The 17212-nt window shown below is 46.2% G+C and overlaps 2 protein-coding genes across 2 annotated transcripts; one reads left to right on the top strand and one right to left on the bottom strand.

The window, feature by feature from the left end:
• The first annotated feature begins 2378 nt into the window (after window positions 1-2378).
• Window positions 2379-5629, top strand: LOC109737757 (uncharacterized). Its single transcript, XM_020296886.4, has one exon. The coding sequence runs from the start codon at window positions 2635-2637 to the stop codon at window positions 5530-5532; it is 2898 nt and encodes a 965-aa protein (XP_020152475.2). The 5' UTR covers window positions 2379-2634; the 3' UTR covers window positions 5533-5629.
• Window positions 5630-7557: 1928 nt separating this feature from the next.
• Window positions 7558-8413, bottom strand: LOC109737758 (uncharacterized). Its single transcript, XM_020296887.4, has one exon. The coding sequence runs from the start codon at window positions 8352-8354 to the stop codon at window positions 7788-7790; it is 567 nt and encodes a 188-aa protein (XP_020152476.1). The 5' UTR covers window positions 8355-8413; the 3' UTR covers window positions 7558-7787.
• Window positions 8414-17212: the final 8799 nt, after the last annotated feature.

Here is a 17212-nt window from a genome sequence, read left to right as displayed (position 1 = left end):
AAATGACATACTCTTCTTGTTCTAGTCACCTATTTCTAACTTACTTATTTTTCATTTTGCAGATTTCATTCACTTGACGAAAGCTTGCATAGATGGAGTGCTCCTTATCCCTTTCTCTGTTTCTTTTGTATCGTTGAACTATGCATGTATCTTGGTAGTTGGATGAACTATGCTATGTATGATGGAACTTGGTAGTTGGATGGAACATATGTGATGGAACTATGTATGATGGAACTCTGCATGTTGGATATCTATGTGATGGAACTATGTCATATATATCATATATATCTTATATGTTTGTTGTGAAATATATCTGTATATGTCATATATATTTGTGATGAAAATTGTTGGATTTAATAAAAAACAGAAAAAAGAGCCAATATGCAGGCTCTTTGCCGTCTGCCACCGACGGCAACGGGCTCTTTGCCGTCTGCCGCGGACGGCAAAGAGGCCACGTGGCATCCAGCTATGCTTCCTGGGAGCTGACCAATTTGGTCAATTTGCCTACAGTGGCAGACGGCAAAGAGTAAAAGAGTTTGCCGTCAGCGGCGGACGGCAAAGGCCCGCCATGTGGTGACGTGTAGATGACATCATACGGCGGACGGCAAAGACACTAGAAAGTTTGCCGTCCGCTAGCGGACGGCAAAGGCACTAGAAAATTTGTCGTCCGCTGGCGGACGGCAAAGGCCTGCCGTTAGCCACTTAACGGACTGAGAGCACAATTTTTGCCGTCCGCTCTCTTTGCCGTCCGCTGCAGACGGCAAAGGGGCTTTGCCGTTAGCCGCCAGAAAGCAGACGACAAAGTAGCTGTTTACCGTAGCCTACTTTGCCGGAGCCTCTTGCCGTCCGCGGCTGACGGCAAAGGCCTTTGCCGTCCGCCGTTCGTGCCTTTGCCGTCCGCCGTGGCAGACGGCAAAATAGCTGTTTCCTGTAGTGGGGCCAGATTTTACTCACAATCGGTCCACAATGCATCGGCCCTAACTTTTGCATATTGTCTCGGATTTAGACGTTTTTTATATCAAAATCGACCGATTCGACGAGACAAAGACAATTCATGTAGAATGTTTTTCCATATGAGGCTATCTTGGAGGCCTAATTGGCCGAACAGTACTCTGCATACAAAATCTTAATATTTGAGCATAGTTTCGGCCCTTGAGATGAGATCGGATGCCGATGGCACAAACTTCAAAGATGTTCACATCGAGAATACGGAACTTTTTTATGTAGATCACTCCTTCATTTGAGGCTATCTTAATTAAGTTTTTGACCGTTCCAACATCTCCTTTTCTCCTGTCTACGTAACACCACAAATGGTAATACCAAATCCAACCAGTTTGTTTGAATTTAACCAAAACTCTAATATAAGAAAAACCACAATCATGCTCAGTCATTTCATAAAACTCCTCATTCACACCCAGTAAACAAACCAACCCCCCCCCCCCCCCCCCCCCCCCCCGGCGCGACCCTTGTGTGTGAGCAAAACTATAGAAACTTATCTGTGTCAGCCATTACCATTAAGAATATTTATATCACAAACATTCTTAGTCTCTTGAACCACCACAAAACACAACCTATAATCTTTAACATGCTCTAATACTTCTACAACCAAAAACTGCTAAGCCTCTAAGTATACCTTCTACTTCTTCACAATCACCATTGGAATCACTGTTATTAGAGCTAGCAGTATTTGAAACATGACCTTCTCGTGAGTACATGGTCCTTGTTTTTTTTTCTTGCTTTATTTTTCTGTAGGCATAGATATATACATGTTTTCTAGTCTTTTTTCTATGATCGTCTTTTTAGAAATATCTGTCTCTGAGGGGCACTACATGTAATTTTCTTTGCTTTCAGCCCAGCTTTGGAAGATTGCACTGGCCAAACAGATCGTCTAAAGCAAGATTCTTGTCAGAAAGAAGGAAATGAGATGTTAATATATACTGCCTTCGTCTTCAAATAAGTGTCTCAACTTTTAATATAACTTATACCGGGTGTAGAAGATTAGCTTGTCCATGCCATCCTCCAACTATAATAACTGTAGTTACAACCGTTACAATCCAATGATGTGTTCATATAGATGATCGTAAACCTAAATGTATAGCTTTTTTCTACCAGAATTATCTCCCAATCTTCCATGTGCATTTTGTTTAGATCTTTTTCATGACTTCTATCCTATGGATTGCGTTAGTGCACTGAAGAATACTTTGACCCCATTCTCCTTGCCATCCTATTCCTCACGCTTGACTGCTCGAGCACCAAGCCATTCCGTTCTCTTTCTCCTTGCACTCTCGAGAGGTCACCGCCTCGTGCCACCGCCGGCTCGGCACGCTGCCGTACGTCTGCCTGCCGTCCACCAATATTTATCTGGATCTTGGCTGTCACGAGAGATGCCAGAGAAGGGAGAAGGAATGAGCGAGGTAGGAAGGAGGAGCAGTGGGATCGAGGGGAGTACAGTGTAAAGGTCACACACTGTTGAGCTTTATCCGAGCATCCATGGGGAGGGAGGGAGGAAGGAAGCAAGCATCCGCGTGCCTTTGATGATTCCTTTCCAAAAGAAGACGCCTACGGGCACCCACACTCCCACAGTCGCCATCATCCTCGGGCTGGGCGGACCGGAGCAGCATATAATATCACTGTATGTCACTATACCACGCCGCGCCGACCATGGAGACTGCTCCTCCGCCGGCCGGAAGCGGAATCACGGCGACGGAGCAGCAGAAAGAGGACCTCGAGTTCCTGTGGAAGTGGCGCAAGTACCTGCTGCTGCTCGCCACGCTGGTCGCCAGCGTCACCTACGCGGCCGGGCTCAACCCGCCGGGCGGCGTCAGGTCCGACGAGGCCCCGCCGCTGCCGGCGGCCTACCCGGACCGCGTCGGCGACCCGGTGCTCCTCACCACCAACGAGCGCCGGTACACCGCCTTCTTCTACTGCAACGCGGCCGCCTTCATCGCGTCCCTGGTCGTCATCATGTTCCTTCTCGACCGACGCATCAGCGACAACAGCGTAGGCCTCACCGTGCTCCGCTCCGCCATGCTGCTCGACCTGCTCGCCCTCATGGCTGCCTTCGCCGCCGGGAGCTGCCGCGACGTGGCCGCGTCCGCCTACGTCTCGGCGCTCTTCGCGCTCGTCTTCGCTTGCGTCACCGTCCACGTCCACGTGCACAAAGCCCGGGAAAAGCAGGCGGCCGCCACACCCCCCGCAGAGAAAGCCCGGGGAGAACCGGCGGCCGCCACATCCCCCTCGGACAAAGCCCGGGGAGAGCCGGCGGCCGCCGCCACATCCCGCGCGGACAAGTTCCTGCTGCTGCTCGCCACGTTCGCGACGCCGCTGACGTACGGCGCGGGGCTGGCGCCGCCGGGAGGCTTCTGGAGCCAGACCGAGGCAGGGCACCTCGCCGGCGCCCCGCTGCTGCACGACGGGCCATACAAGATCCGCTACAACGTCTTCTTCTACGCCAACGCCAACTCCTTCGTGGCGTCCCTCGCCATCATCATGCTGCTCATGAGCCGGACGCTGATGAGCGGCAGCCTCGCCCGGTCGCACGCGCTGCCGGTGTGCGTCCTGGTGGAGCTGCTCGGCCTGATGGCCGCCTTCGCCGCCGGGAGCTGCAGGAGGATCGACACCACCGTGTACGTCGTCTGCCTCGCCGGCGTGGTGCTCCTCAACATTGTGGTACAGGCGAAGGCCATGTACACGTTCGCGCAATGGCGTGCATACGTGCGCCGCGTGCTCACGTGCACCAACTTGGAGCCAGAACAAGAGCCAGACACGCCGCCGGGTAATTCTCGAGGTGACTCCGGTGAGGTCCGTGTGGACAGGACAAGCACCATCCAAAATTGGCAGGTAGACGACAAGGTGGAGGAGTCACGGTCACTTCTGCTGCTGCTGGCCACCCTCGCGGCGACGGTGACCTACCAGGCGGGGCTGAGCCCGCCGGGCGGCGTGTGGCCGGACAACCACGACCCAGGGCATCCAGACCACATCCCCGGGAACCCGATCCTCCTCGACATGCACCCCAAGAGGTACAAGGTGTTCTACTACTGCAACACGGCGGCGTTCGTGGCGTCGGTGGTCATCATCATCATCGTCCAGAGCAAGGAGCTGAGCTCGCCCGCCACCATCAGACGCGCTGCGCTCAAGACGGCCATGATACTGAACCTGTTTGGCCTCATGGGTGCCTACGTCGCCGGGAGCTTCCGGGACGGCCCCACCACCATCTATGTCTTTTCCCTGGCCGTCGCCGTCTTCGTCTACTGCATAGCCAAGGTCGTGGTGTTCAATGCTCATGGTCAGAGCAGGCTCGGCAAGTGGGTGCACGACAAGTTCAACAGGCTTGCACAACTGGTGTGTCTCTCTGCCAGCCAACCCGGGTCCGAGCCCGAGGGCAGTGAAGAAGATCGCAAAAAGCTCGAGAGGAGGCGCAAGTTCTTGCTGCAGCTTGCCATCCTCGCCGCCACCGTAACTTACCAGATCGGTCTCAACCCGCCAGGAGGGTTTTGGCCGGAGAGCAAAGGCGAGGGATCGCTTATCGCCGGCGACCCTGTCCTCCTTGACCACTACTCGATCAGGTACCAGGTGTTCTTCTATTGCAATGCGACGGGATTCATGGCGTCCATCACCGTCATCCTCCTGTTGGTGAACCAGAAGCTGTACAAGCAGGGCATCCGGAGCAATGCGCTCCGCGTCTGCGTCATGGTCGGGCTTCTAGGTCTCATGGGAGCTTACGCAGCCGGCAGCTGCCGACAACTGCGGACCTCCATCTATGTCTTTGCGCTCGTGGCCGCGGTGGTCGCCTTCCTCGTCCTGCAGACCCTACTTTTCGTGTCGGCGGGGAGAGTCAATTGTTCAAAGTTGCCATGGCTTCCCAAGCGGCTGTTCGAGCCCCTAGGATCATCGCCGTCGTGGTTGTCCATCCGAAACAAAGGTGATGACGAACAGTATGCGAAACGGAAGTACCTGATGCTGCTCGGCATCCTTGGAGCGAGCGTGACGTACCAGGCGGGTCTCGCGCCCCCTGGCGGCACGTGGGGCGACGATGATACCGCGTCGTCCCCATCACCATCGCCGTCCCCATCACCCAACATCGCCGGCAACCCGATCCTACTTCACTCCAGCCCGGCACGGTACCAAGCCTTCTTCTACTGCAACGCGACGTCGTTCATGGCCTCCATCGTCGTCATCATGCTGCTGCTGCAGTACACCGTGAAGAAGCAATACACCGTGAAGAAAAGCGCCGCGCCATTGTGGGCGCTGCAGGCCGCTGTGGTGTTGGACCTGTTCGGCCTGCTAGGAGCCTACGCTGCCGGCAGCTGCAGGGACTGGGAGACGTCCGCATGCGTCATCGCGCTCGTCGGTGCCGTTGTCGTCTTCATCACGATCTACGCACTGCTGTCGTTCGACGCCGTGCGAGGGAGGGTGAAGGCAATCACGGTGTGCAAGTACTTTTCTAAGATGATGGAAAAACAGGTGTGGGAGCCCTTGGGAGTTAGCAATGGTGATGATGATCAGTCAGTCGTAATCGGTAGCAGCGTGTAATCAATTGATTCTTCTTGTCTACATTCCCTTGATTTGTTATTTCTTACTATTTGTCAGCATAACAATGCAGATGAACCAACAACTTTGTATGGTTCATGTTACATCTAATGTAGTCCTGGTAAATAGACAAACCAAAACAGAGCACGTACTATGCCAAACGAATAGTTTCACTGGAAACAATATGCTGAGATAGCACTAGATATGAATGAAATAGCACAAGATACAATCCTCACAGATATCAATGGGTGCATCCATGTTGGATGAACCCAATTGAACAACTGCACTGCTCTTTTTACCCTGCAGACAGAGCTGGTGCTCACCCGCAAAAAAAAAAAAAAAAAAAAAAAAAAAAAAAAAAAAAGACAGAACTGGTGCTAGAAGGCCATCCATCTCAGATCTCACTAGTCAGTAGAACAATAATTAAACACAAACATGCAAAAGTTAAAAAACCTCTAACGCAAGAATGCAAGGCGGTCATGATGCTGGGATGGAAGTAATTGGCAAACCAAACAGGCCCCAATAATCTCCCTCCTAATGCGACGGCGGCAGTCTGGCAGAACTAACTACCAAGTCGCAAGAAATATGAAGCACTAATAATGCATAACAGGAGATAGTATCACCCTTCACACACGCAGCCTGGAGATTATTTATGCCACATATGTTCGAACCGACATTTCTTTAGTTTTGTGGACTTTCTTTTTCATTTTTCACACTGAACATTTTCTAATAATAAACACCCATCTATATGAGTATGTTTACATTTTAAGGCTGTAAGTTGCAACATACTTCTATATAAGAATCAAAGCTCCACTAAATATGCACAAGGAGATTGTAGCTTATGCCAAATACATATCCCATGCCAAATTTTAGATTAAAGAACATTTAATGTCAGTAACCGTTGTCACAGTGACCCAATATTAGTCTTTTGCAGATAATTTGCATTTAACAACTTTAGCAGTTGCCAGATTGTGTGCTCACTTAAGCACAGATACAGTAGGTTATATATTGTATTGTCAGACGAATCAACAGAAATTCATCGACTCTTCAAGTCAATAGCTCACAAGTCAAGAAGCACATTACATATCTCTTATGTTCTACGAGTATTTTTGTACAAATGAGTTCAAAATAGATATCTTCACTTGCCTTCTTTACACTGTTCAAGAAGGACCTACACACTAAGCGGGCAGCAGCCTTGTACCTAGGGCTTCTAGATGACTTGTTTATCCTGATCTCATCCATTTGTCATCCATTATGCTATCTAGGAAGGCCGAAACTAGGCCGCCTTTTAGAACACTTCATCTTTCAGTAAATTAGACAAAATCATCTACATCACTCACTTATCCTTAGGCTTATTACTACGGACCTAGTACACTATTCTTACACCTGTACGGTTGTATCATAACTGAGTTATGGGGAGTATCATACATGCCACTCCGACTTTGTGAAATTTTAAATCTGCCATCTAAGCTGGCATGTAGTTATGTATTTGCCATCAGAAACGAACATTATTGTTGCTTGATGGCACTTGCAATGGATAATGCCAGGAAAGGATGACAACCCTTGTTTGATGGTTACTCAATGGTGACGACTTGATTTGGTAAACACAAAAATTACGACCAAAGCAGTAGCCTACACAAGCAATGCCGATCGCCTTATCTGCCCATGCCCACAAGCCCTTAGCTTCTAACCATAAAATAAGGGTATAGTAGTGTTTTTGCGCCAATTAGAATTTAACGTGGCATTGAACAAATCTTATATATTCTTCCAATGGCGAACACAATATGATGCAAAATCAAGTGACAAGTGCACAAATTAGCAAACTGTGTATAAAATATATTTTCCAGTGAAGTATTGGCATCATGAGACAATCCCATCTAAGTTTTCAGTTAACTGAACATGAAGCTTGAGATTGAAACGAGAAAACAAATAAACAGCATTGGTCCCTAGATTAAGATTACCACATATCACAGACCGTTATTAGCGATTTTCTGAAATTTCACAAATACAGCAAACAGAAAATGGATCTTCATAACAGCATTATCATGCAATCACCATTTCAGAAAAAAGGAACACATAACAGTTTACTATCATTTGAAATAGATAATCCTCAGATCACCAACTGAAATTTGAGTGCAACCCAACATCCTATGGTAACATAACTTAAATTGTACACTAGAGTCATCAGCAACAGCTTAGTATCCTCAGATCTGATGACGGATCTGGCATAACGAAGTGGGGGAGATGAATTTTCGGCCTCACCATAAGTATCCGGGTATCTTGATGCGGAGGAAGAGCATGGCCATGGCGTAGGCGATGACGATGGCGGCGACGCCGGCGCCGCCGAAGGAGACGCGCAGGCTGCGGGGCCTGGTGCGGTCGACCGCCAGGTCGAGGAGGATGACCCCGACGCCCCCGAGGAGGAACATGAAGCCGGAGGAGAGGCCCTCGATGATGTACTGGCCGTTGACGCGGCCGGGGAGGAAGACGACGGGGCGGACGGCGCCGGTGGCCGGGTCCTGGGAGCTGCCGATGCCGGGGGGCTCGACGATGACGTCGTAGACGAGGCCGGAGACGACGGCGAAGTAGGTGAGCAGGATGAGCGAGAAGACGACCATCGGGGACGGGAGCGCCAGGTTGGACGGCAGCTTCAGGCGGGTGCGCGGCGGCTGGAGGAAGGCGAAGGGGACCACGCGGAGCGCGTGGAAGAAGGGGTCCATGGAGTCGAACCCGGATCCGTGGCTCTGGGCGGCCGCCGCCGCCGCCGCCGCCGCCGCCGCTGCCGCCGAGGCGCTCCCGCCGGCGTGCTCCGATCTGGGAGCCATGGAGACTCGGGGGATTTGGGTCTGGTGTGTGTGGGCCGTGGGGGATGGTCAGCGTGGGGATGAAGCCGGATCGCACACATCTTAAAGCGTTAGCAAATTGAGAAAAGCAATTCTATCGTGCATGGATCCACCGTTGGTGTTTGCCTTGAGATTCTTCTTTTTTTTGGAGGGGTGTTTGCCTTGAGATTCGTGCTGTACTTTTCTTTTACTGTTTTGAGAAGCTTTAAAGCGTAATATTATGGGGACAATGGAGTATGAGTTACATAGATGAACAGTAAATTATGGCAAAATAGTATAATAATTTTTAAAATCTGATTTTTTTTTCAACACACATGTAGGATGTTTTACTCCCGTGCAAAATTTTGTAAGAAATAACATTCGATGTGCTTAGAAAAAAAATCAGTACTCTGAGAAAGGTAATTTTTTAAGCATTTTGGTCTGCTTCTTTTTTTTACCGGAAGTTGTGTGAATGTGATTGCTTCATGGATTTGTACCTAGGAATGACAACTCAAGAATGTTTGCCTACAATTTTTTTGGAATTTGCCATTTTCCGAAATTTACTGTTCACTAGGTGCAAATGCATTGCACTGGGAACAGAGGGCACTTCCCAATATTAGGTCTTATTCCCGTCCATGGTTTGTCTTAATGTTTCATTGTGTATCAGCAAACCCGATCCAAAAAGAAGTGCATTCTTTTTTATGCCACATCCACGGGGAGACCCTTGTTCGTCATCGTACTTACGGCGGTAGCTATGTTGGGGTGATGGTGGATGTGGAACTAAGGCCTTAGTACACATCTTATTAGTGGCTCTGCCCTCACATGAACACTTATTACAAAGATAAGATATTCATACTTCATTATTATTTGGCCTACCAGTGCTGAATAATAATCCTCGAGAATGCCTTTATCCCTACTCTAGTTTTTATCATTCCATTACTCTCTTGTTATGTGTTACAATTACTACTCACCTTAGCTCTTACTCACAAACACACTTGCAAAAATTCACCATCACAACACATTCGCTTGGAATCAAAGATAACCTGCAGGCCCAAACCTCCACAAGGGGCAAACGAGCATTTCCTCGGCTCTTCATGGAATCGATACTCTTACTTTGAAAGCAGCTACAACCAGCCATGTGCACTTGAAGTACATCGCATTCACGCCACTTGTCACGAGTGGGGCGCAAGGGACACATCGTTGATCTTGAGAAAGTCATTGGCTTGAGAAAGAGGGAATATGAGAGGCAGCCCTGAGACGTTTTCGGAACTTGCTAGGTATACTCGTCCCCTAGAATGGTTCAACTTTCGAGGGCATGTCACACGGCGGCTTCCCTATTCGGAAGCCCGATATTTTGCCACCACACAAATTCTTGAAAGTAGCTGTATTCGGGAGAGAGGATATGGGTTTGCATCTGCCTCCGGTTTCTAGGAGGCATGCTATCACCTAGGTGAAACTTTTCCACGGGCATGATTGTCCATCTCCTTGGTTAAGGTTGAAGCCTAGGAAGAGTTCGGGATTTTCAGGTGCTGATGCGTCCATACCCTTCTGTGGGTTAAATGTAACATGTTCTAGGAGAAGAATAGACAGTTTATCCACATTCTCGTCTTGAAATAAAAGAATATATGAGCCATGCTCCGAATTTGAGTACTGGCATGGGGCTTGCTGGTGAGTAAGTATATCAATCAGAATGTCCTCCTACTGAGTAGGCACTCGTGAGGTATATAAACATATGTGAAACTCCAAAGGTCGGGCAGTTATATGAGATATAATTCCCTTAGACACACGATCCTCTGATGGTATCGGATACAACCAAGGGTAGCCCCAGATGAACCGCCTAATGCTGCCTATATACAAAGGCAGAGGGGGAGGGGGTTGTAGAAACCCTAACATCTAGCTTAGAGAAAAAGCTTCCAAAAGAAATGGTTGCAGTACTCCGTGAGATCAATAAACATAAGTATTAACGTAGGGCTATTACTCATCGAGGGGCCCAAACCTAGGTAAAACAACCATGTCTCTTTCACCTGTGAGTTCCCTTTGGGTATCACCCTCTCTCTGCATCAACTTTTGTCCAGTAAGATTGACGAACCATTATTCGTTGTCACCTTGGATTGTATTCACGTGATCTATGATTTGAGCGCCCTATTTGAACTTTGACACACCAATTGTTTTATTAAGACCATATTGCTCGTGTCTTCCGTTTGGGCAAACAAGGTGAAATCAATACGTCTCTTTCCCAAGTGAGCTCCCTTTGCGAGCCACCTTCTCTTTACCTTAACTTGAGAGTATAGTAGGATCGACAAATCATTATTCATCGACTATGATTTGAGTGCCTCTTTGAACCTTGACAAACCAATTGTCTAATTAAGACCATCTTACTGGTACCTTCAGTCCAGGCACGCAGCTCCTTCAATTTCTACCATAAAGTGTGTTCATATCTCCCATCAATGATATGGTTCGTCATTGACTAATTATCCATGAACTCGCAAGCTTGGCGATGAAGTAGTTTCCATGGATGTTCACTATTGCCCTTTTGCGTCTCAGTGGAGAACACCGACTTCCAGTATTCTTCAACATATAACAAGCCATCCATCTTGCCCTTCCACATGCTTGATAATTTATACCATTCAAGGACATCATCATGTTGGTATACACTTCCATCTTTCACCACAAGAAAATTAGCAGATAACACTAGTAAACCTTGCTCTCGTGGCACTTTTGTTTAGGAGCTCTTGCTGGAGTTGCACCTAGAGGAAATCACTAATTACATTGTTTCTATTTTGATGTGATACATCACCCGGAGGATTTGGTGCGTTGACGAAGATCTGACTAAGTCGGTTTTTTTTATTGCAAAAGTGTCAACTTTGGCGGTGCACGACAATCTTCGCTAATAGTATTGGAGATGGAGATAGGACTATGTCCTGCTTTTAAATTATTATTTTTATAGAAGTGTGAATTTTGCCGGTGTATGACAATCTTCGCTAATAGGCCTTTGTACACGCCTCAATAATCATTGTTGGGGTTACACTAACAATGACATCCCCTAATCTCATATTGTTCTGAGTAGAGCAACATAACTTTAATGTCACTTTTGGTTTTATTAGGTATCTTTGTTGTTCGTGCTCATTTCGGTTATTCCATTCTTTTGTTTCCTTTGTACCAAATCAATTACATATTGTGTTCTAAAAAGACCAGCATTTCCATGCTTAGAATCATAAAACGAAACTAGCATGATTCGTTCAAGAAAGAAAATGTTATGCCCTTTGGATGAGAATATAAGCCGGGCACAGATTTTATGTCTTCAGTTTAACTAGTGAGTTATATGTTATTTGCCGTAAAAAATACTATATGTCTTTAGATTCGTTGTCAAATGAAGTTTCTAGACATATAGTTTTTATGGCATATTTCATATGTTTTGTTAGCCAACTCAGAGACCTAAAAGTCCATGCTAAACTTTTATTCGCGTCCGGAGGGAGTAGCATAATTCCCTAAAAAAAGGCTAGCATGATCATTGATGTGAACCGGTTCTGGATCAATTGTTCAGAATAGTTAAGACAGTTATAGCACACTAAAGTATTGTGTTCGTGTTAGCACTATAAGTACCAGACCTTCAGTATGTTGACTAAACAATACTGATATATTCTAATTATTCAACCATGCATATGTTTCAGTAGTACTATTCAATCAAGAACAACAATATCTACATGATCCTACTGGAAAACAGAGGCACAATTGTCCCTACACCGGAAAACAGAGTGACCTCAAGTTTGCCTTGCCGATCACCATTACTAAAGATTCGCTGATTATGTGATGAGTGTACACTGACAATTAAGTATGATTTTGTAATGATTTTTCCGATCATCATCGGAACAATTGTTCATACACTGATAATTACTCATAGGTGAGATGTACATCCAGGGAAACTAAAAATTAATCCTGCTGGAACTGGTAAGTCATCAGTATACACAACGTTTGTAGGTATCACCTCACTAGTAGACACATCATTCAGTTTCTTACAGATGAAAGAACAAAAGCAATTGACCACAAGAACTGGCATTAGGAAAACGGATCATGTCTTGTCAGCTCCTCATAAGTCCTCCACCTGCATTTTGTGGGAAAGTTGAGCCGGCATCAGAAAATAAGGAAGCAAATAAGGGTATACATTACATACAGGTGATGCATGAGAATATATACCATGCACTGAACTGAGCAGTACACCATGTCCTTGTCGATGCCACTACCACACACACAAGAATTCGGGCGTAGCTCTGAAACTGGGTGCGACTGCATCATCAAGGGCACCTCCACAATCACCTCAGTATAAAACCACCCATAATCTCTCTCCTCCCTAGAACTCTGCAAGGATTTCATTCGGAGAAAAATGGCTGATCACAGACGACAGAACCAACATTCTCTGCACAATAACTCTGCTGAAAACAAAAACGGCTGGCTCACCTGAACGGTGCTCAAGGAGGCAAGCCAGTCCCCATGGACTGTTTGCAGGAAGCGTGCGGCAAGACCGCCTTCTGGGGTGTCTATGATTTCGATGGTGTCGTCATTGTCGTGGTGATGGCACACCTGAGGGTTGAATCCGGCGTGGCAGAGGAGGCAGAACTTGTCCCATCCATGTCCCAGACTGACGATCGGTGTCCCTGAGCGCGCAAGCGTCAGGAGTCCCTGCACACGATCCTTCTGGACCTGACGTCTCAGGACCTCTTGGCGAGTAGGGGGCATCACCAGATCAAGGGCTGCCTCTTCGAACTGCCATCATCGACATTGAACGATCTCATTCTCTGGTGAGGTAGATCGAGAAACCAAGAAGCTGTATGTACTATGTACCCAAGAAGAAGGCCGGATAGGATAGGAGGATCGATCAGGTTAGGTACCTGGCAGTAGATGGAGCAGAAATCATAGTCCAGGGCTATCCGACGGTTGCATTTCCTGAAGCCGCACGGCAGTCCTCCGCCGCCGCCGCCGGCATCCTGCTCCGGCTTGGGATGCAGGCGCACCCAACCCGGGAGTGTGATCTCCGGCTGCATTCACAGAGCACAAGGACAAAGCTTAATTGGACCGAATTCGCACCAATTCAATTCTTGACAAGAGAAATTAAACAGCATGTTTTGATTTGTTCCCTCACGCACCTCGATGTGAGAGCAGTCGTAGAAGACGTTGACGTCCACCAATCTGACGAACAGCACTCCCCCGCGCCGTCTAACCTGAATGAATACCAATAACCGCAACAAGTGACGGATGGATCGATCGATGGAGCAGTCCCAAGAAGCCAACAAGCCAAGAATCACTGTTGCTGAAACTGAGAGACGAACCTGGATTATGAACGTGCGGTGATCGCCGTGATCACGCCTGCGGCAGCGTGGGACGGCGGGGCAGCAGCGCGGGCAGAAGTGCTTGCAGCAGAGATAGCAGAAGCTGTAGGGACTGCAGGCCCTTTCGAAGTCCAAGCTCGCGACCTTCTGCACCCACTGCAATGCAAGCAGAGAAGAAGATGGATCAGGGTCAGGGCGGGACAGGGGATGGATGGAACTGCAAGAAACCAAGAACCGAGAGGAAAATCAAGAGCGAGAGAGAGGTGCCTGGTGAGGCTGCTGCTTCTCTCGGTCGACGCAAATATCGCACAGTTTGGGGTCTGCTGACTCCCAGTTCATGACGCAGTAGCTGCACGAAGAACAATGGTGATGGATTTCCATGCGATGCGAACGCACTCGAAGGCAAGAAAGAAAGAAACGAAACAAGAATCCAGCAGGGAAGGCAAGAAAGAGACGGGCGTGCGAACGTACTTGTGCTGCCACCTCGCGCAGCGAAGGCACTCGAAGAACCTCTCTTTCTTCCTGCCCCTGATAGCGCCGCCGCACGTACAGCACACGCGGGCGGCGGCCATGGCGGCGGCGGTGGGGAGGGAAGAGGGGCGGGGAAGACGGGTGGGGAGGAAGAAGGGGAGCCTGTTCTGTTCTCTTCTGTTGTTAACGGGAGGGAGGAACGATTGAGAGCCGAAGCGGTTTGATTGATGGATAGATAATGGATTTTGTTGTATTTATAGGCGCAGCGGAGGTGTTGCAGCGCCGTCGTTGCTCCCTCCCTCCCTCCCTCCGGTCGCCTCCCTCCTGGTGGCGCAAGGCCAAAGATATTTCCTTCCCAAAGGAAGCGACCCCCGGAGTAGATCAGAGCAGAGCAGAGCAGCGAGCGCTCCCACTCCCCGGTATTCTTGTATTCTCCGGCGAAGCTCCTCCCGGAGCCGGAGCCCGCAGGCCGCCGCCGGGAGCAAGCGCTGTCGCCGCCATCGTCACGCAGTGGCCGAATGTCTGCGTGGAAGAAAGCAAAAGATTTGTTGTTAGCCATGAGGTTGCTTTAAGATGCGTGCTATCCGACCGGCTTCACCCCGAAAGTGGTAATTCGACCGGTGCCGGTATGTAACGGCAATGCATCCACCGTCCGCCTTGCCATCGAGATTGATGCGATGAGTCGCGGTACAAAGATGTGAAACATTTTGCTCGAGGTATATACATTGTAATATGCGTCTTTTTTTTGCGAGCATGGTTTGAGGGAAAAGAACGAGAGTGGAGGGACGGAGGAGTGACCGAATACACACAAGACTTGCCTTTTATTTTTGTTGTGACATATTTAATTGTTCACAGCTTATGAATTGAACTTTTGTTTTTGAAACTGTTTACATATCTGAATTCATGGCGAAAAGACATTTAAAACAAGAGCGATCTTGGATACATTTTGACTAGTTTCAATTTATGGCTTCAATTTCAGTTATTTTAAAAATTAGTTTCACTCAATTAACAAAACTAATTCCACTCATTTCAACAAACTAATTTCACTAAATTTAGGAAAACCATTCATCCATTTAAATATCAGATTTCACTCATTTTAAAATATACATTTCATTATTTTCAAAAATATTGCATTGTTCTAGTATTTCAAAAAAGTGATTTCGACAATTTCACTATTTGAAACAATGATTAGTAAAACGGATTCCACTCATTTCCAAATGCCAATTCCACCCAATTCACAAAATTAATTTTCTTTCAATTCAAAATAAAGATCTAGTCATTTCAAAAACAATTTCACTCAATTCAACAAGTTAATTTCACACTTTTAAAAAAAGATTTTCCTCGTTTAAAGAAACCAATTTCAATCATTTCAAAAAACAAATTCTAGTCAATTAAAAAATGGATTCCACTCATAAAAAAATCAATTTCACTCATTTTATAAAACTGGGTTCACCCATTTCCAAACATCTATTCCACTCATTAAAAAAATTAATTTCACTCAATTCAAAAAGGATTTCACTAAATTCAAATAATCAATTTCACTCATTTAAAAAAAATGATATCACTCAATTCAAGAAAATCAATTCACTTATTTCAAAATGCTGATTCAACAATTCAAAAAACGGATTTCAGACATTTCAAAAAACAATTTCACTCGTAACTAATCTAACTCCTTTCTAAAAACTAATTTCACACACTGAAATATATTGAGTGAAATAAGTGGATTGAAATGATGATATGGATTGAGTGACATAAGTGAATTAAAAAAACATATGGTACTAATTTCAAAACATTACAAAACAATTATTTCACTCATTTGCTACACTGAAAATAGATAGAGTGAAATAAGTGTATTGAAGCATTAAAAATTATGTGTGTTTGAATTGTATCCAAGATAGGTCTTGTTCAAAAGGTTCATACGTCAGGAATTCAAATATCACTTCTGCTTTGGTAAACCCCTCTTAACACATCATCAACTGAGATTATGCCATGCCCCTTCATAAGAAAGGGTAGGATGATCTTTTTAAAAGTACATCGCCTGCGATGATACGCAGGACCCAGTATACGAATTGCACATGCGTGAGCGACTGGGCCGGCCAATTGAGCCATGTCCCTCATACCATGTTCTATGTAAGCGACCAAGCTGGTCTTTTTAAGTACACACTCCCATGCCAATACGCGAAACCTCGTATACGATTTGCACAGGAGCGAGCAACTGGGCTGGTCCATTAAGTCATGTCCCTCCTACCACGTTCTATGTAAGCCACGTAAAAATACGGAGACCTCACACTTAAGGTGCACACTACTAGCCACTTCACCTCACCAGTCACCACTGCATGTGGTGTTCTACAACACAAAATATATAAGAACACACAACAACGTCCATATATATGAAAAAATTCGGAACTTTTATTGAAAAAATGAGAACAATTTTTAAATGCCGAATAGTTTTTGGAATTATAAACAAAATTTGAAAACACAACCTTTTCTGTAATTTGACATAAACTTATAACACGATCATTTAAAAAAAATCAAACATCTTTCCAAGCATGAACAATTTCCGAACATCTTTCGACACATGCATTTTTTCATTTGTGGTTTTCTTTTTCTGGTTTTTATTTGTCCCATTTTTCTTCTATTTTTTTGTTTTTGTTTTTTCATTTTCTTAAATCCATGAACTTTTCATATTCATGATCATTTCTTTAAATCTGCGAACTTTTTTTTCAAATGCATGAACTCTTTTCCAAATCAAAAAAGTCTTTTCAACTTTTACGAACATTTTTTCAAAGCCTGTGCATTTGTTCCAAATTGGTGAACTTTATTTACAAATTTGATAAAAAAATTCAAATCTGCGAACTCTTGGGCCGGCCCAACAGGTACACAGGAACGATGTGGTCACCTAATTGGGCCAAGGCCAGAGCGTATTTTTTATTTTTTATTTTTTCGTTTTTCTTTTATTTTTTTGTTAACTCATTTTTCTCCTTTTTGAAATTTATTATTTCTGTTGAGGCTTGGTTAAAATTTGAAGTATTTTTTGGAATAGCAAAAAATGTTCTTGTTTTCAAA

This window comes from Aegilops tauschii, chromosome 7 (assembly GCF_002575655.3).
Source record: "Aegilops tauschii subsp. strangulata cultivar AL8/78 chromosome 7, Aet v6.0, whole genome shotgun sequence".
Lineage (NCBI taxonomy): Eukaryota > Viridiplantae > Streptophyta > Magnoliopsida > Poales > Poaceae > Aegilops > Aegilops tauschii.
Note: the sequence above shows the minus strand (reverse complement) of the source record. Positions and strands in the feature narration are given on the sequence as shown.